General features: G+C 46.1%; 1 protein-coding gene across 2 annotated transcripts in view; it reads right to left on the reverse strand.

Moving 5' to 3' along the window:
* Nucleotides 1–1256: 1256 nt before the first annotated feature.
* LOC137364261 (sulfotransferase 1B1-like) overlaps nucleotides 1257–25119 on the reverse strand; it is a 63157-nt gene continuing 39294 nt past the window's right edge. For both annotated transcript variants that reach the window (XM_068027589.1, XM_068027590.1), the window contains exons 6-8: nucleotides 5414–5508; nucleotides 2010–2190; nucleotides 1257–1789 (exon numbers count right to left, since the gene is read on the reverse strand). In XM_068027589.1, coding sequence (XP_067883690.1) covers nucleotides 1677–1789; nucleotides 2010–2190; nucleotides 5414–5508 — 389 coding nt within the window. In that variant the 3' untranslated portion in view covers nucleotides 1257–1676. The remainder of the gene's footprint in view (nucleotides 1790–2009; nucleotides 2191–5413; nucleotides 5509–25119) is intronic.

The raw sequence follows: 25119 nt of genomic DNA on the forward strand, positions 1-25119 counted from the left end.
ATCTAACGCACTGTGACACCCGGTCCCAGAGGTGGGGAAAGGACAGTGTATCTAACGCACTGTGACACCCTGATCCAGAGGGGGGAAAGGACAGTGTATCTAACACACTGTGACACCCGGTCACAGAGGGAGAAAGGACAGTGTATCTAACGCACTGTGACACCCGGTCCCAGAGGGGGAAAGGACAGTGTATCTAACACTGTGACACCCGGTCCCAGAGGGGGGAAAGGACAGTGTATCTAACACACTGTGACACCCAGTCCCAGAGGGGGAAAGGACAGTGTATCTAACACACTGTGACACCCAGTCCCAGAGGGGGAAAGGACAGTGTATCTAACACACTGTGACACCCAGTCCCAGAGGGGGGAAAGGACAGTGCATCTAACACACTGTGACACCCAGTCCCAGAGGGGGAAAGGACAGTGTATCTAACACACTGTGACACCCAGTCCCAGAGGGGGGAAAGGACAGTGTATCTAACACACTGTGACACCCGGTCCCAGAGGGGGAAAGGACAGTGTATCTAACGCACTGTGACACCCAGTCCCAGAGGGGGAAAGGACAGTGTATCTAACGCACTGTGACACCCGGTCCCAGAGGGGGAAAGGACAGTGTATCTAACACACTGTGACACCCGGTCACAGAGGGGGAAAGGACAGTGTATCTAACACACTGTGACACCCGGTCCCAGAGGGGGAAAGGACAGTGTATCTAACACACTGTGACACCCGGTCACAGAGGGGGAAAGGACAGTGTATCTAACACACTGTGACACCCGGTCACAGAGGGGGAAAGGACAGTGTATCTAACACATGGTGACACCCGGTCCCAGAGGGGGAAAGGATGGTGTATCTAACACACTGTGACACCCGGTCCCAGAGGGGGAAAGGACAGTGTATCTAACACACTGTGACACCCGGTCACAGAGGGGGAAAGGACAGTGTATCTAACACACTGTGACACCCGGTCACAGAGGGGGAAAGGACAGTGTATCTAACACACTGTGACACCCGGTCACAGAGGGGGAAAGGACAGTGTATCTAACACACTGTGACACCCGGTCCCAGAGGGGGAAAGGACAGTGTATCTAACACACTGTGACACCCGGTCCCAGAGGGGGAAAGGACAGTGTATCTAACACACTGTGACACCCGGTCCCAGAGGGGGGAAAGGACAGTGTATCTAACGCACTGTGACACCCGGTCCCAGAGGGGGAAAGGATGGTGTATCTAACACAATGTGATACTTTATTGTACTCTGATCAATAATTAAACTTTATTCCGGAATTATTACAATGAGCCAAAGCAGGAACACTCAGGGATCACTCTCCGCGTTTCAAGGAGACTCCGAGCCTCCAGAAAAGTCCGAATGAATTGGTTGGACGTGGAGATGAGGGATTTGCCCAGCGTTCCTGTTCTGGTGTCAGTTCCAATCCGGTGGGAGAGCCAGTTAGTCCAGGAGTCTGAAGTGAAAGCAGTCGGTGACGAGCGGAGAGGTGGAGACCGATTCGCTGGGCGTGAGGTGTTGGGTTGTGGGGCGGGCCTGAAAGCAGCCACCTTCACGGGGCCATCAGACCCGTGATGGGCCGAAGGGCCCCCCCCCCCCCCCACTCCTCCCTCTCGGTCCGGTCTGCCCTGCTCCGGTGGCCCGGTGGGGCGTCGCCAACGCGGCCCGCGTCACAGCTCGGTGCGGAATCTCAGGTCCGAGCCCTCCATCCTCCGCTGGTAGTCAGCGTCGAAGGCCTCATCCTGGGCAACGGTGAAGTGGTTCCTCCAGTCGCCTACCGTACCTGGGGAGGAGGTGGGAGGAGAGAGAGAGAGAGAGAGAGAGAGAGAGAGAGACAGGTCACGAGGTGAAGCCTCAGAGTTCAGAGCGGGGGTTAATTCAAGGAAAGGCCCAGGCTCTAGGCCGGGCCTGGTGCAGATCGCGACGGGCGAGGGCCGCAGCCTGCCTGCCGGCCCGCGGGCGGACGTCCGAGGCAGGCCCCGCCTGGAAATCGAGACCCTCACCTTTCCGCATGAAGGCCGACACAGTCTGATCGAAGATGGCTGGAGGGACGGTGGAGTAATTACTCATTGGGTTGGCCTTCATTGATTGGAAGGAGGTGTGATGGACAATCTCGTCGATCACCGCATCGGGCAGCTCCTTCCCCAGGAATTTCCCCATCTTCACAACTTCACGCTTGGGGTCCTATTCCCGAGAACCAACAGCAAAGTGGAGAGAGGTTAAAACCCTTTAATATCCCACCCAGTCTAATCCCACTCTCCCCCCTCACTCCCCGCACCCTTTAATTTCCCACCCAGTCTAATCCCACTCTCTCCCTCACTCCCCACACCCTTTAATATCCCACCCAGTCTAATCCCACTCTCCCCCTCACTCCCCACACCCTTGAATATCCCACCCAGTCTAATCCCACTCTCCCCCTCACTCCCCGCACCCTTTAATATCCCACCCAGTCTAATCCCACTCTCCCCCCTCACTCCCCGCACCCTTTAATATCCCACCCAGTCTAATCCCACTCTCCCCCCTCACTCCCCACACCCTTGAATATCCCACCCAGTCTAATCCCACTCTCCCCCTCACTCCCCACACCCTTTAATTTCCCACCCAGTCTAATCCCACTCTCCCCCTCACTCCCCACACCCTTGAATATCCCACCCAGTCTAATCCCACTCTCCCTCTCACTCCCCACACCCTTTAATATCCCACCCAGTCTAATCCCACTCTCTCCCTCACTCCCCACACCCTTTAATATCCCACCCAGTCTAATCCCAATCTCCCCCTCACTCCCCCACACCCTTTAATATCCCACCCAGTCTAATCCCACTCTCCCCCTCACTCCCCACACCCTTTAATATCCCACCCAGTCTAATCCCACTCTCCCCCTCACTCCCCGTACCCTTTAATATCCCACCCAGTCTAATCCCATTCTCCCCCCTCACTCCCCGCACCCTTTAATATCCCACCCAGTCTAATCCCACTCTCCCTCACTCCCCCACACCCTTTAATATCCCACCCAGTCTAATCCCATTCTCCCCCCTCACTCCCCGCACCCTTTAATATCCCACCCAGTCTAATCCCACTCTCCCTCACTCCCCCACACCCTTTAATATCCCACCCAGTCTAATCCCATTCTCCCCCCTCACTCCCCACACCCTTTAATATCCCACCCAGTCTAATCCCAATCTCCCCCTCACTCCCCACACCCTTTAATATCCCACCCAGTCTAATCCCACTCTCCCCCTCACTCCCCCACACCCTTTAATATCCCACCCAGTCTAATCCCACTCTCTCCCCTCACTCTTTAATATCCCACCCAGTCTAATCCCACTCTCCCTCACTCCCCACACCCTTTAATATCCCACCCAGTCTAATCCCAATCTCCCCCTCACTCCCCACACCCTTTAATATCCCACCCAGTCTAATCCCACTCTCCCCCTCACTCCCCCACACCCTTTAATATCCCACCCAGTCTAATCCCACTCTCCCCCCTCACTCCCCACACCCTTTAATATCCCACCCAGTCTAATCCCACTCTCCCCCTCACTCCCCCACACCCTTTAATATCCCACCCAGTCTAATCCCATTCTCCCCCCTCACTCCCCGCACCCTTTAATATCCCACCCAGTCTAATCCCATTCTCCCCCCTCACTCCCCGCACCCTTTAATATCCCACCCAGTCTAATCCCATTCTCCCCACTCACTCCCCCGCACCCTTTAATATCCCACCCAGTCTAATCCCACTCTCCCCCTCACTCCCCCACACCCTTTAATATCCCACCCAGTCTAATCCCACTCTCCCCTCACTCCCCCACACCCTTTAATATCCCACCCAGTCTAATCCCACTCTCTCCCTCACTCCCCCACACCCTTCAATATCCCACCCAGTCTAATCCCACTCTCCCCCTCACTCCCCCACACCCTTTAATATCCCACCCAGTCTAATCCCACTCTCCCCTCACTCCCCCACACCCTTTAATATCCCACCCAGTCTAATCCCACTCTCCCTCACTCCCCCACACCCTTTAATATCCCACCCACTCTAATCCCACTCTCCCCCTCACTCCCCACACCCTTTAATATCCCACCCAGTCTAATCCCACTCTCCCTCACTCCCCACACCCTTTAATATCCCACCCAGTCTAATCCCATTCTCCCCCCTCACTCCCCGCACCCTTTAATATCCCACCCAGTCTAATCCCACTCTCCCCCCTCACTCCCCGCACCCTTTAATATCCCACCCAGTCTAATCCCACTCTCCCCCTTCACTCCCCACACCCTTTAATATCCCACCCAGTCTAATCCCACTCTCCCCCTCACTCTCCTCACCCTTTAATATCCCACCCAGTCTAATCCCACTCTCCCCCTCACTCCCCCACACCCTTTAATATCCCACCCAGTCTAATCCCATTCTCCCCCCTCACTCCCCGCACCCTTTAATATTCCACCCAGTCTAATCCCATTCTCCCCCCTCACTCCCCGCACCCTTTAATATCCCACCCAGTCTAATCCCACTCTCCCCCTCACTCCCCCACACCCTTCAATATCCCACCCAGTCTAATCCCACTCTCCCCCTCACTCCCCGTACCCTTTAATATCCCACCCAGTCTAATCCCATTCTCCCCCCTCACTCCCCCACACCCTTTAATATCCCACCCAGTCTAATCCCACTCTCCCCCTCACTCCCCGCACCCTTTAATATCCCACCCAGTCTAATCCCACTCTCCCTCACTCCCCCACACCCTTTAATATCCCACCCAGTCTAATCCCATTCTCCCCCCTCACTCCCCACACCCTTTAATATCCCACCCAGTCTAATCCCATTCTCCCCCCTCACTCCCCACACCCTTTAATATCCCACCCAGTCTAATCCCATTCTCCCCCCTCACTCCCCACACCCTTTAATATCCCACCCAGTCTAATCCCACTCTCCCTCACTCCCCACACCCTTTAATATCCCACCCAGTCTAATCCCACTCTCCCTCACTCCCCACACTCTTTAATATCCCACCCAGTCTAATCCCATTCTCCCCCCTCACTCTTTAATATCCCACCCAGTCTAATCCCACTCTCCCTCACTCCCCACACCCTTTAATATCCCACCCAGTCTAATCCCACTCTCCCTCACTCCCCCACACCCTTTAATATCCCACCCAGTCTAATCCCACTCTCCATCACGCCCCACACCCTTTAATATCCCACCCAGTCTAATCCCACTCTCCCTCACTCCCCACACCCTTTAATATCCCACCCAGTCTAATCCCACTCTCCCCTCACTCCCCCACACCCTTTAATATCCCACCCAGTCTAATCCCACTCTCCCTCACTCCCCATACCCTTTAATATCCCACCCAGTCACTCTCTGGGACAGATGTGATCAGAGAAATGATTAAATCCCTCACGTTGAAAATACCTCCTTTATATCCTCGTAGAAAATGTAGAGTATTGGATAATTTTTTCTGACCTCCCACCAGCCCTTCACATGATCGTGCCACAGACCATAGGAAACTGTAAGTGGGAGGGTAAAGGACACAGTCTGGTTATTCACACCTACAAACAGAGCTCTCCTCTTCACCGCTCCCTAGGAACGCAGAGTCATGTGGATGACAGCTACCACACACACACCTCACAGTTACACACGTAGTGTACACACACAAAGCACACAGTTACACACACACACCACACAGTTATACACACACACCACACAGTTATACACACACACCACACAGTTATACACACACACCACACAGTTATACACACACACCTCACAGTTATACACACACACCTCACAGTTATACACACACACCACACAGTTATACACACACACCACACAGTTATACACACACACCACACAGTTATACACACACACCACACAGTTATACACACACACCACACAGTTATACACACACACCACACAGTTATACACACACACCACACAGTTATACACACACACCACACAGTTATACACACACACCACACAGTTATACACACACCACACAGTTACACACACACACCTCACAGTTATACACACACACCACACAGTTATACACACACACCACACAGTTATACACACACACCACACAGTGAGACACACACACCACACAGTTATACACACACCACACAGTTATACACACACACCACACAGTTATACACACACACCACACAGTTACACACACACACCTCACAGTTACACACACACACCTCACAGTTATACACACACACCACACAGTTATACACACACACCACACAGTTATACACACACACCTCACAGTTATACACACACACCACACAGTTATACACACACACCACACAGTTATACACACACACCACACAGTTATACACACACACCTCACAGTTATACACACACACCACACAGTTATACACACACACCACACAGTTATACACACACACACCACACAGTTATACACACACACCACACAGTTATACACACACACATCACACAGTTATACACACACACCACACAGTTATACACACACACACCACACAGTTATACACACACACACACCTCACAGTTATACACACACACCACACAGTTATACACACACACACCACACAGTTATACACACACACACACCACACAGTTATACACACACACACACAGTTATACACACACACCACACAGTTATACACACACACATCACACAGTTATACACACACACCACACAGTTATACACACACACACACCTCACAGTTATATACACACACCACACAGTTATACACACACACACCACACAGTTATACACACACACCACACAGTTATACACACACACCACACAGTTATACACACACACCACACAGTTATACACACACACCACACAGTTATACACACACACACACAGTTATACACACACACCGCACAGTTATACACACACACCGCACAGTTATACACACACAACACAGTTATACACACACACCACACAGTTATACACACACACCACACAGTTATACACACACACCACACAGTTATACACACACACCACACAGTTATACACACACACACCACACAGTTATACACACACACCACACAGTTATACACACACACCGCACAGTTATACACACACACCACAGTTATACACACACACCACACAGTTATACACACACACCACACAGTTATACACACACACCACACAGTCATACACACACACCACACAGTTATACACACACACCACACAGTTATACACACACACACACATCACAGTTATACACACACACCACACAGTTATACACACACACCACACAGTTATACACACACACACCACAGTTATGCACACACACAGCCGTTATACACACACACCACAGTTATACACACACACACACCACATTTATACACACACACCACATTTATACACACACACCACAGTTATACACACACACCACAGTTATACACACACACACACACACCACAGTTATACGCACACACACAGCAGTTATACACACACACACAGCACAGTTATACACACACCACAGTTAAACACACACACACACCACAGTTATACACACACACACACCACAGTTATACACACACACACACCACAGTTATACACACACACAGAGCAGTTATACACACACACCACAGTTATACACACACACACCACACAGTTATACACACACACCACACAGTTATACACACACACCACACAGTTATACACACACACCACACAGTTATACACACACACACACCTCACAGTTATACACACACACCACACAGTTATACACACACACACCACACAGTTATACACACACACACACAGTTATACACACACACCACACAGTTATACACACACACCACACAGTTATACACACACACCACACAGTTATACACACACACACCTCACAGTTATACACACACACCACACAGTTATACACACACACACCACACAGTTATACACACACACCACACAGTTATACACACACACCACACAGTTATACACACACACACCACACAGTTATACACACACACCACACAGTTATACACACACACCACACAGTTATACACACACACCACACAGTTATACACACACACCACACAGTTATACACACACACACCACACAGTTATACACACACACCGCACAGTTATACACACACACCGCACAGTTATACACACACACCACACAGTTATACACACACACCACACAGTTATACACACACACACACCACAGTCATACACACACCACAGTTATACACACACACACACATCACAGTTATACACACACACACACATCACAGTTATACACACACACCACACAGTCATACACACACACCACACAGTTATACACACACACCACACAGTTATATACACACACACACATCACAGTTATACACACACACCACACAGTTATACACACACACCACACAGTTATACACACACACACACCACAGTTATACACACACCACAGTTATACACACACACACACAGCACAGTTATATACACACACACACCACAGTTATGCACACACACAGCCGTTATACACACACACACACCACAGTTATACACACACACACACCACATTTATACACACACACCACATTTATACACACACACCACAGTTATACACACACACACACACACCACAGTTATACGCACACACACAGCAGTTATACACACACACACAGCACAGTTATACACACACACACACCACAGTTATACACACACACACACCACAGTTATACACACACACACACACCACAGTTATACACACACACACACCACAGTTATACACACACACACACCACAGTTATACACACACACACACCACAGTTATACACACACACAGAGCAGTTATACACACACACAGAGCACAGTTATACACACAGCACAGTTATACACACACAGCACAGTTATACACACACAGCACAGTTATACACACACAGCACAGTTATACACACACACACAGAGCACAATTATACACACACACAGCACAGTTATACACACACACACACAGCACAGTTTTGCACACACACACCGCACAGTTACACACAGACAGCACAGTTATACACACACAGCACAGTTATACACACACAGCACAGTTATACACACACAGCACAGTTATACACACACACAGCAGTTATATACACACACACAGCACAGTTATACACACACACACAGCACAGTTATACACACAGCACAGTTATACACACCGCACAGTTACACACAGACAGCACAGTTATACACACACACAGCAGTTATATACACACACACAGCACAGTTATACACACACACACAGCAGTTATACACAGAGCACAATTATACACACACACAGCACAGTTATACACACACACACAGCACAGTTATACACACACACACAGCAGTTATATACACACACACAGCACAGTTATACACACACAGCACAGTTATACACACACACAGCACAGTTATACACACACACACACACAGCACAGTTTTACACACACACACCGCACAGTTACACACACAGACAGCACAGTTATACACACACAGCACAGTTATACACACACACACAGCACAGTTATACACACAGCACAGTTATACACACACAGCACAGTTATACACACAGCACAGTTATACACACACAGCACAGTTATACACACACAGCACAGTTATACACACACACACACACACAGAGCACAATTATACACACACAGCACAGTTTAGCACACACACACACCGCACAGTTACACACACACACAGCACAGTTATACACACACACAGCACAGTTATACACACACACACACAGCACAATTATACACACACACAGCACAGTTATACACACACACACAGCAGTTTTGCACACACACACACCGCACAGTTACACACACAGACAGCACAGTTATATACACACACACAGCACAGTTATACACACACACACAGCACAGTTATACACACACACACACACAGCACAGTTATACACACACACACACAGCACAGTTATACACACACACACACAGCACAGTTATACACACACACACAGCACAGTTATACACACACACACCACAGTTATGCAGACACACACACACCACAGTTATGCACACACACAGCCGTCATACACACACACACCACAGTTATACACACACACACACCACAGTTATACACACACACACACCACAGTTATACACACACACACCACAGTTATACACACACACCACACAGTTATACACACACACCACACAGTTATACACACACACCACACAGTTATACACACACACACCACACAGTTATACACACACACCGCACAGTTATACACACACACCGCACAGTTATACACACACACCACACAGTTATACACACACACCACACAGTTATACACACACACACACCACAGTCATACACACACCACAGTTATACACACACACACACATCACAGTTATACACACACACACACATCACAGTTATACACACACACCACACAGTCATACACACACACCACACAGTTATACACACACACCACACAGTTATATACACACACACACATCACAGTTATACACACACACCACACAGTTATACACACACACCACACAGTTATACACACACACACACCACAGTTATACACACACCACAGTTATACACACACACACACAGCACAGTTATATACACACACACACCACAGTTATGCACACACACAGCCGTTATACACACACACACACCACAGTTATACACACACACACACCACATTTATACACACACACCACATTTATACACACACACCACAGTTATACACACACACACACACACCACAGTTATACGCACACACACAGCAGTTATACACACACACACAGCACAGTTATACACACACACACACCACAGTTATACACACACACACACCACAGTTATACACACACACACACACCACAGTTATACACACACACACACCACAGTTATACACACACACACACCACAGTTATACACACACACACACCACAGTTATACACACACACAGAGCAGTTATACACACACACAGAGCACAGTTATACACACAGCACAGTTATACACACACAGCACAGTTATACACACACAGCACAGTTATACACACACACACAGAGCACAATTATACACACACACAGCACAGTTATACACACACACACACAGCACAGTTTTGCACACACACACCGCACAGTTACACACAGACAGCACAGTTATACACACACAGCACAGTTATACACACACAGCACAGTTATACACACACAGCACAGTTATACACACACACAGCAGTTATATACACACACACAGCACAGTTATACACACACACACAGCACAGTTATACACACAGCACAGTTATACACACCGCACAGTTACACACAGACAGCACAGTTATACACACACACAGCAGTTATATACACACACACAGCACAGTTATACACACACACACAGCAGTTATACACAGAGCACAATTATACACACACACAGCACAGTTATACACACACACACAGCACAGTTATACACACACACACAGCAGTTATATACACACACACAGCACAGTTATACACACACAGCACAGTTATACACACACACAGCACAGTTATACACACACACACACACAGCACAGTTTTACACACACACACCGCACAGTTACACACACAGACAGCACAGTTATACACACACAGCACAGTTATACACACACACACAGCACAGTTATACACACAGCACAGTTATACACACACAGCACAGTTATACACACAGCACAGTTATACACACACAGCACAGTTATACACACACAGCACAGTTATACACACACACACACACAGAGCACAATTATACACACACAGCACAGTTTAGCACACACACACACCGCACAGTTACACACACACACAGCACAGTTATACACACACACAGCACAGTTATACACACACACACACAGCACAATTATACACACACACAGCACAGTTATACACACACACACAGCAGTTTTGCACACACACACACCGCACAGTTACACACACAGACAGCACAGTTATATACACACACACAGCACAGTTATACACACACACACAGCACAGTTATACACACACACACACACAGCACAGTTATACACACACACACACAGCACAGTTATACACACACACACACAGCACAGTTATACACACACACACAGCACAGTTATACACACACACACCACAGTTATGCAGACACACACACACCACAGTTATGCACACACACAGCCGTCATACACACACACACCACAGTTATACACACACACACACCACAGTTATACACACACACACACCACAGTTATACACACACACACCACAGTTATACACACACACACCACAGTTATACACACACACACCACAGTTATACACACACACACCACAGTTATACACACACACACCACAGTTATACACACACACACCACAGTTATACACACACACACCACAGTTATACACACACACACCACAGTTATACACACACACACAGCACAGTTATACACACACACACCACTGTTATATACACACACACACCACAGTTAAACACACACACACACCACAGTTAAACACACACACACACCACAGTTAAACACACACACACCACAGTTAAACACACACACACCACAGTTAAACACACACACACACCACAGTTATACACACACACACAGAGCAGTTATACACACAGCAGTTATACACACACAGCACAGTTATACACACACACAGAGCACAATTATACACACACACAGCACAGTTATACACACACACACACAGCACACTTTTGCACACACACACACAGCACAGTTTTGCACACACACACACCGCACAGTTACACACACAGCACAGTTATACACACACACACAGCAGTTATATACACACACACAGCACAGTTATACACACACACACAGCACAGTTATACACACACACACAGCACAGTTATACACACAGCACAGTTATACACACAGCACAGTTATACACACAGCACAGTTATACACACACACACACACACAGCACAGTTATACACACAGCACAGTTATGCACACACACAGCACAGTTATGCACACACACAGCACAGTTATGCACACACACAGCACAGTTATACACTCACACACACAGCACAGTTATACACACACACACAGAGCACAGTTATACACACAGAGCACAGAGCACAGTTATGCACACACACAGCACAGTTATACACACACACACACCGCACAGTTACACACACAGCACAGTTATACACACACACACAGCAGTTATATACACACACACAGCACAGTTATACACACACACACAGCAGTTATACACACACAGCACAGTTATACACACAGCACAGTTATACACACACACACACAGCACAGTTATACACACAGCACAGTTATGCACACACACAGCACAGTTATGCACACACACCACACAGTTATACACACACACCACACAGTTATACACACACACACCACACAGTTATACACACACACACACCTCACAGTTATACACACACACCACACAGTTATACACACACACCACACAGTTATACACACACACCACACAGTTATACACACACACCACACAGTTATACACACACACCACACAGTTATACACACACACACCACACAGTTATACACACACACACCACACAGTTATACACACACACCACACAGTTATACACACACACCACACAGTTATACACACACACCACACAGTTATACACACACACATCACACAGTTATACACACACACCACACAGTTATACACACACACCACACAGTTATACACACACACCACACAGTTATACACACACACACACCTCACAGTTATACACACACACCACACAGTTATACACACACACACCACACAGTTATACACACACACACCACACAGTTATACACACACACATCACACAGTTATACACACACACATCACACAGTTATACACACACACACACCTCACAGTTATACACACACACCACACAGTTATACACACACACACCACACAGTTATACACACACACACCACACAGTTATACACACACACCACACAGTTATACACACACACCACACAGTTATACACACACACCACACAGTTATACACACACACACCACACAGTTATACACACACACCACACAGTTATACACACACACCACACAGTTATACACACACACCACACAGTCATACACACACACCACACAGTTATACACACACACCACACAGTTATACACACACACACACATCACAGTTATACACACACACCACACAGTTATACACACACACACCACACAGTTATACACACACACACCACAGTTATGCACACACACAGCCGTTATACACACACACACACCACAGTTATACACACACACACACCACATTTATACACACACACCACATTTATACACACACACCACAGTTATACACACACACACACACACCACAGTTATACGCACACACACACACACCACAGTTATACACACACACACAGCACAGTTATACACACACCACAGTTAAACACACACACACACCACAGTTATACACACACACACACCACAGTTATACACACACACACACCACAGTTATACACACACACAGAGCAGTTATACACACACACAGAGCAGTTATACACACACACACCACACAGTTATACACACACACCACACAGTTATACACACACACCACACAGTTATACACACACACACACCTCACAGTTATACACACACACCACACAGTGAAACACACACACACCACACAGTTATACACACACACACCACACAGTTATACACACACACACACAGTTATACACACACACCACACAGTTATACACACACACACCACAGTTATACACACACACCACACAGTTATACACACACACACACCACACAGTTATACACACACACCACAGTTATACACACACACACACACACCACAGTTATACGCACACACACAGCAGTTATACACACACACACAGCACAGTTATACACACACACACAGCACAGTTATACACACACACACAGCACAGTTATACACACACACACCACAGTTAAACACACACACACACCACAGTTAAACACACACACACACCACAGTTATACACACACACACACCACAGTTATACACACACACACACCACAGTTATACACACACACACACCACAGTTATACACACACACAGAGCAGTTATACACACACACACAGAGCACAGTTATACACACAGCACAGTTATACACACACAGCACAGTTATACACACACAGCACAGTTATACACACACAGCACAGTTATACACACACACACACACACAGAGCACAATTATACACACACACAGCACAGTTATACACACACACACACAGCACAGTTTTGCACACACACACCGCACAGTTACACACAGACAGCACAGTTATACACACACAGCACAGTTATACACACACAGCACAGTTATACACACACACAGCAGTTATATACACACACACAGCACAGTTATACACACACACACAGCACAGTTATACACACAGCACAGTTATACACACCGCACAGTTACACACAGACAGCACAGTTATACACACACACAGCAGTTATATACACACACACAGCACAGTTATACACACACACACAGCAGTTATACACACAGCACAGTTATACACACACACACAGAGCACAATTATACACACACACAGCACAGTTATACACACACACACAGCACAGTTATACACACACACACAGCAGTTATATACACACACACAGCACAGTTATACACACACAGCACAGTTATACACACACACACAGAGCACAATTATACACACACACAGCACAGTTATACACACACACACACACAGCACAGTTTTGCACACACACACACTGCACAGTTACACACACAGACAGCACAGTTATACACACACAGCACAGTTATACACACACACACAGCACAGTTATACACACAGCACAGTTATACACACACAGCACAGTTATACACACACACACACACAGAGCACAATTATACACACACAGCACAGTTTTGCACACACACACACCGCACAGTTACACACACACACAGCACAGTTATACACACACACAGCACAGTTATACACACACACACACAGCACAATTATACACACACACAGCACAGTTATACACACACACACAGCAGTTTTGCACACACACACACCGCACAGTTACACACACAGACAGCACAGTTATACACACACACACACACAGCACAGTTATACACACACACACACAGCACAGTTATACACACACACACACAGCACAGTTATACACACACACACAGCACAGTTATACACACACACACACACAGCACAGTTATACACACACACACCACAGTTATGCACACACACACACACCACAGTTATGCACACACACAGCCGTCATACACACACACACCACAGTTATACACACACACACACCACAGTTATACACACACACACACCACAGTTATACACACACACACCACAGTTATACACACACACACCACAGTTATACACACACACACCACAGTTATACACACACACACCACAGTTATACACACACACACCACAGTTATACACACACACACAGCACAGTTATACACACACACACCACAGTTATATACACACACACACCACAGTTAAACACACACACACACCACAGTTAAACACACACACACCACAGTTAAACACACACACACCACAGTTAAACACACACACACACACCACAGTTATACACACACACACAGAGCAGTTATACACACAGCAGTTATACACACACAGCACAGTTATACACACACACAGAGCACAATTATACACACACACAGCACAGTTATACACACACACAGCACAGCACAGTTTTGCACACACACACACAGCACAGTTTTGCACACACACACACCGCACAGTTACACACACAGCACAGTTATACACACACACACAGCAGTTATATACACACACACAGCACAGTTATATACACACACACAGCACAGTTATACACACACACACCACACAGTTATACACACACACACCACAGTTATGCACACACACAGCCGTTATACACACACACCACAGTTATACACACACACACACCACATTTATACACACACACCACATTTATACACACACACCACATTTATACACACACACCACAGTTATACACACACACACCACAGTTATACGCACACACACAGCAGTTATACACACACACACAGCACAGTTATACACACACCACAGTTAAACACACACACACACCACAGTTATACACACACACACACCACAGTTATACACACACACACACCACAGTTATACACACACACAGAGCAGTTATACACACACACAGAGCAGTTATACACACACACCACAGTTATACACACACACACCACACAGTTATACACACACACCACACAGTTATACACACACACCACACAGTTATACACACACACACACCTCACAGTTATACACACACACCACACAGTTATACACACACACACACCTCACAGTTATACACACACACCACACAGTTATACACACACACACCACACAGTTATACACACACACACAGTTATACACACACACCACACAGTTATACACACACACACACCTCAGTTATACACACACACCACACAGTTATACACACACACCACACAGTTATACACACACACACCACACAGTTATACACACACACCACACAGTTATACACACACACCACACAGTTATACACACACACACCACACAGTTATACACACACACCACACAGTTATACACACACACCACACAGTTATACACACACACCACACAGTTATACACACACACCACACAGTTATACACACACACCACACAGTTATACACACACCACACAGTTATACACACACACCACACAGTTATACACACACACAGCACACAGTTATACACACACACCACACAGTTATACACACACACCGCACAGTTATACACACACACCACACAGTTATACACACACACCACACAGTTATACACACACACACACCACAGTCATACACACACCACAGTTATACACACACATCACAGTTATACACACACATCACAGTTATACACACACATCACAGTTATACACACACACCACACAGTCATACACACACACCACACAGTTATACACACACACACACATCACAGTTATACACACACACCACACAGTTATACACACACACACACCACAGTTATACACACACCACAGTTATACACACACCACAGTTATACACACACACACACAGCACAGTTATACACACACACACACCACAGTTATGCACACACACAGCCGTTATACACACACACACACCACAGTTATACACACACACCACAGTTATACACACACACACACACACACACACCACAGTTATACGCACACACACAGCAGTTATACACACACACACAGCACAGTTATACACACACACACACCACAGTTATACACACACACACCACAGTTAAACACACACACACACCACAGTTATACACACACACACACCACAGTTATACACACACACACACCACAGTTATACACACACACACACCACAGTTATACACACACACACACCACAGTTATACACACACACAGAGCAGTTATACACACACACACAGAGCACAGTTATACACACAGCACAGTTATACACACACAGCACAGTTATACACACACAGCACAGTTATACACACACAGCACAGTTATACACACACACACACACAGAGCACAATTATACACACACACAGCACAGTTATACACACACACACACAGCACAGTTTTGCACACACACACCGCACAGTTACACACAGACAGCACAGTTATACACACACAGCACAGTTATACACACACAGCACAGTTATACACACACACAGCAGTTATATACACACACACAGCACAGTTATACACACACACACAGCACAGTTATACACACAGCACAGTTATACACACCGCACAGTTACACACAGACAGCACAGTTATACACACACACAGCAGTTATATACACACACACAGCACAGTTATACACACACACACAGCAGTTATACACACAGCACAGTTATACACACACACACAGAGCACAATTATACACACACACAGCACAGTTATACACACACACACAGCACAGTTATACACACACACACAGCAGTTATATACACACACACAGCACAGTTATACACACACAGCACAGTTATACACACACACACAGAGCACAATTATACACACACACAGCACAGTTATACACACACACACACACACAGCACAGTTTTGCACACACACACACCGCACAGTTACACACACAGACAGCACAGTTATACACACACAGCACAGTTATACACACACACACAGCACAGTTATACACACAGCACAGTTATACACACACAGCACAGTTATACACACACACACACACAGAGCACAATTATACACACACAGCACAGTTTTGCACACACACACACCGCACAGTTACACACACACACAGCACAGTTTTTCACACACACAGCACAGTTATACACACACACACACAGCACAATTATACACACACACAGCACAGTTATACACACACACAGCACAGTTATACACACACACACAGTTTTGCACACACACACACCGCACAGTTACACACACAGACAGCACAGTTATACACACACACACACCACAGTTATACACACACACACACCACAGTTATACACACACACACACACAGCACAGTTATACACACACACACACAGCACAGTTATACACACACACACACAGCACAGTTATACACACACACACACAGCACAGTTATACACACACACACCACAGTTATGCACACACACACACACACACAGCCGTCATACACACACACACCACAGTTATACACACACACACACCAGTTATACACACACACACACTACAGTTATACACACACACACACCACAGTTATACACACACACACACCGCACAGTTACACACACAGCACAGTTATACACACACACACAGCAGTTATATACACACACACAGCACAGTTATACACACACACACAGCACAGTTATACACACAGCACAGTTATACACACAGCACAGTTATACACACAGCACAGTTATACACACACACACACACAGCACAGTTATACACACAGCACAGTTATGCACACACACAGCACAGTTATACACACACACACAGTTTTGCACACACACACACCGCACAGTTACACACACAGACAGCACAGTTATACACACACACACACCACAGTTATACACACACACACACCACAGTTATACACACACACACACACAGCACAGTTATACACACACACACACAGCACAGTTATACACACACACACACAGCACAGTTATACACACACACACACAGCACAGTTATACACACACACACCACAGTTATGCACACACACACACACACACAGCCGTCATACACACACACACCACAGTTATACACACACACACACCACAGTTATACACACACACACACTACAGTTATACACACACACACACCACAGTTATACACACACACACACCGCACAGTTACACACACAGCACAGTTATACACACACACACAGCAGTTATATACACACACACAGCACAGTTATACACACACACACAGCACAGTTATACACACAGCACAGTTATACACACAGCACAGTTATACACACAGCACAGTTATACACACACACACACACAGCACAGTTATACACACAGCACAGTTATGCACACACACAGCACAGTTATGCACACACACAGCACAGTTATACACTCACACACACAGCACAGTTATACACACACACACACAGAGCACAGTTATACACACAGAGCACAGAGCACAGTTATGCACACACACAGCACAGTTATACACACACACACACCGCACAGTTACACACACAGCACAGTTATACACACACACACAGCAGTTATATACACACACACAGCACAGTTATACACACACACACAGCAGTTATACACACACAGCACAGTTATACACACAGCACAGTTATACACACACACACAGCACAGTTATACACACAGCACAGTTATGCACACACACAGCACAGTTATGCACACACACAGCACAGTTATACACACAGCACAGTTATACACACACACACACAGCACAGTTATACACACAGCACAGTTATACACTCACACACACAGCACAGTTATATACACACACAGCACAGTTATACACACACACACACAGAGCACAGTTATATACACAGAGCACAGAGCACAGTTATACACACACACACAGAGCACAGTTATACACACAACCAGAGCACAGTTATACACACACACAGCAGTTATACACACGCACACACACAGCACAGTTATACACACACACAGAGCACAGTTATACACACACACACACAAGCACAGTTATACATACACAGCACAGTTATACACACACACAGAGCACAGAAAAACACACACAGCAGTTATACACACACACACACACACAGAGCACAGTTATACACACACACACCACAGTTATACACACACACACACACCACAGTTAGACACACACACACACACCACAGTTATACACACACACACCACAGTTATACACACATACACCACAGTTAAACACACACACACACCACAGTTAAACACACACACACCACAGTTAAACACACATACACACAGCACAGTTATACACACACACACCAGTTAGACACACACAGCACAGTTATAAACACACACACACCACAGTTATACACACACACACACCACAGTTACACACACACACACCAGTTACAAACACACACACACCACAGTTACACACACAGCACAGTTACACACACACACCACAGTTATACACACACACACACACCACAGTTACACACACACACACACCACAGTTACAAACACACACACACCACAGTTACAAACACACACAGCACAGTTACACACACACACCACAGTTATACACACACATCACAGTTATACACACACACACACACCACAGTTACACACACACGCACACCACAGTTACACACACACGCACACCACAGTTACACACACACGCACACCACAGTTACACACACACGCACACCACAGTTATACACACACACACACCACAGTTACACACACACACACACCACAGTTATACACACACACACACCAGTTACACACACACACACACCAGTTACACACACACACACACACACCACAGTTACACACACACCACAGTTACACACACACACACACCACAGTTACACACACACACACACACACCACAGTTACACACACACACACACACCCACACCACAGTTACACACACACACACCACAGTTACACACACACACACCACAGTTACACACACACACACCACAGTTACACACACACACACCACAGTTAAACACACACACACACACAGAGCACAGTTACACACACACACACCACAGTTATACACACACACCACAGTTAAACACACACACACCAGTTACACACACACACACAGCACAGTTATACACACACACACACACAGCACAGTTATACACACACACACACAGCACAGTTATACACACACACACACCACAGTTATACACACACACACACCACAGTTATACACACACACACACCACAGTTATACACACACACAGCACAGTTATACACACACACACACAGCACAGTTATACACACACACACACACAGCACAGTTATACACACACACACACAGCACAGTTATACACACACACACACCACAGTTATACACACACACAGCACAGTTATACACACACACACACCACAGTTATACACACACACACACCACAGTTATACACACACACACACCACAGTTATACACACACACACACCACAGTTATACACACACACACACCACAGTTATACACACACACCACAGTTATAGACACACACACACCACAGTTACACACACACGCACACCACAGTTACACACACACAGCACAGTTATACACACACACACACCACAGTTATACACACACACACACCACAGTTATACACACACACACACCACAGTTACACACACACACACCACAGTTACACACACACACACCACAGTTACACACACACACCACAGTTACACACACACACCACAGTTACACACACACACCACAGTTATACACACACACACACCTCACAGTTATACACACACACCACACAGTTATACACACACACACCACACAGTTATACACACACACACCACACAGTTATACACACACACATCACACAGTTATACACACACACACCTCACAGTTATACACACACACCACACAGTTATACACACACACACCACACAGTTATACACACACACCACACAGTTATACACACACACCACACAGTTATACACACACACCACACAGTTATACACACACACACCACACAGTTATACACACACACCACACAGTTATACACACACACCACAGTTATACACACACACCACAGTTATACACACACACCACACAGTTATACACACACACCACACAGTCATACACACACACCACACAGTTATACACACACACCACACAGTTATACACACACACACACATCACAGTTATACACACACACCACACAGTTATACACACACACACCACACAGTTATACACACACACACCACAGTTATGCACACACACAGCCGTTATACACACACACACACCACAGTTATACACACACACACACCACATTTATACACACACACCACATTTATACACACACACCACAGTTATACACACACACACACACACCACAGTTATACGCACACACACACACACCACAGTTATACACACACACACAGCACAGTTATACACACACCACAGTTAAACACACACACACACCACAGTTATACACACACACACACCACAGTTATACACACACACACACCACAGTTATACACACACACACACCACAGTTATACACACACACAGAGCAGTTATACACACACACAGAGCAGTTATACACACACACAGAGCAGTTATACACACACACACCACACAGTTATACACACACACCACACAGTTATACACACACACACACCTCACAGTTATACACACACACCACACAGTGAAACACACACACACCACACAGTTATACACACACACACCACACAGTTATACACACACACACACAGTTATACACACACACCACACAGTTATACACACACACACCACAGTTATACACACACACCACACAGTTATACACACACACCACAGTTATACACACACACACACCTCACAGTTATACACACACACCACACAGTTATACACACACACCACACAGTTATACACACACACCACACAGTTATACACACACACCACACAGTTATACACACACACCACACAGTTATACACACACACCACACAGTTATACACACACACCTCACAGTTATACACACACACCGCACAGTTATACACACACACCGCACAGTTATACACACACACCACACAGTTATACACACACACCACACAGTTATACACACACACCACACAGTTATACACACACACCACACAGTTATACACACACACACACCACAGTCATACACACACCACAGTTATACACACACACACACATCACAGTTATACACACACACACACATCACAGTTATACACACACACCACACAGTCATACACACACACCACACAGTTATACACACACACCACACAGTTATACACACACACACACACATCACAGTTATACACACACACCACACAGTTATACACACACACCACACAGTTATACACACACACACACCACAGTTATACACACACCACAGTTATACACACACACACACAGCACAGTTATATACACACACACACCACAGTTATGCACACACACAGCCGTTATACACACACACACACCACAGTTATACACACACACACACCACATTTATACACACACACCACATTTATACACACACACCACAGTTATACACACACACACACACACCACAGTTATACGCACACACACAGCAGTTATACACACACACACAGCACAGTTATACACACACACACAGCACAGTTATACACACACACACAGCACAGTTATACACACACACACCACAGTTAAACACACACACACACCACAGTTAAACACACACACACACCACAGTTATACACACACACACACCACAGTTATACACACACACACACCACAGTTATACACACACACACACCACAGTTATACACACACACAGAGCAGTTATACACACACACACAGAGCACAGTTATACACACAGCACAGTTATACACACACAGCACAGTTATACACACACAGCACA

This window comes from Heterodontus francisci, unplaced genomic scaffold (genome assembly GCF_036365525.1).
Source record: "Heterodontus francisci isolate sHetFra1 unplaced genomic scaffold, sHetFra1.hap1 HAP1_SCAFFOLD_882, whole genome shotgun sequence".
NCBI classification, from domain to species: domain Eukaryota; kingdom Metazoa; phylum Chordata; class Chondrichthyes; order Heterodontiformes; family Heterodontidae; genus Heterodontus; species Heterodontus francisci.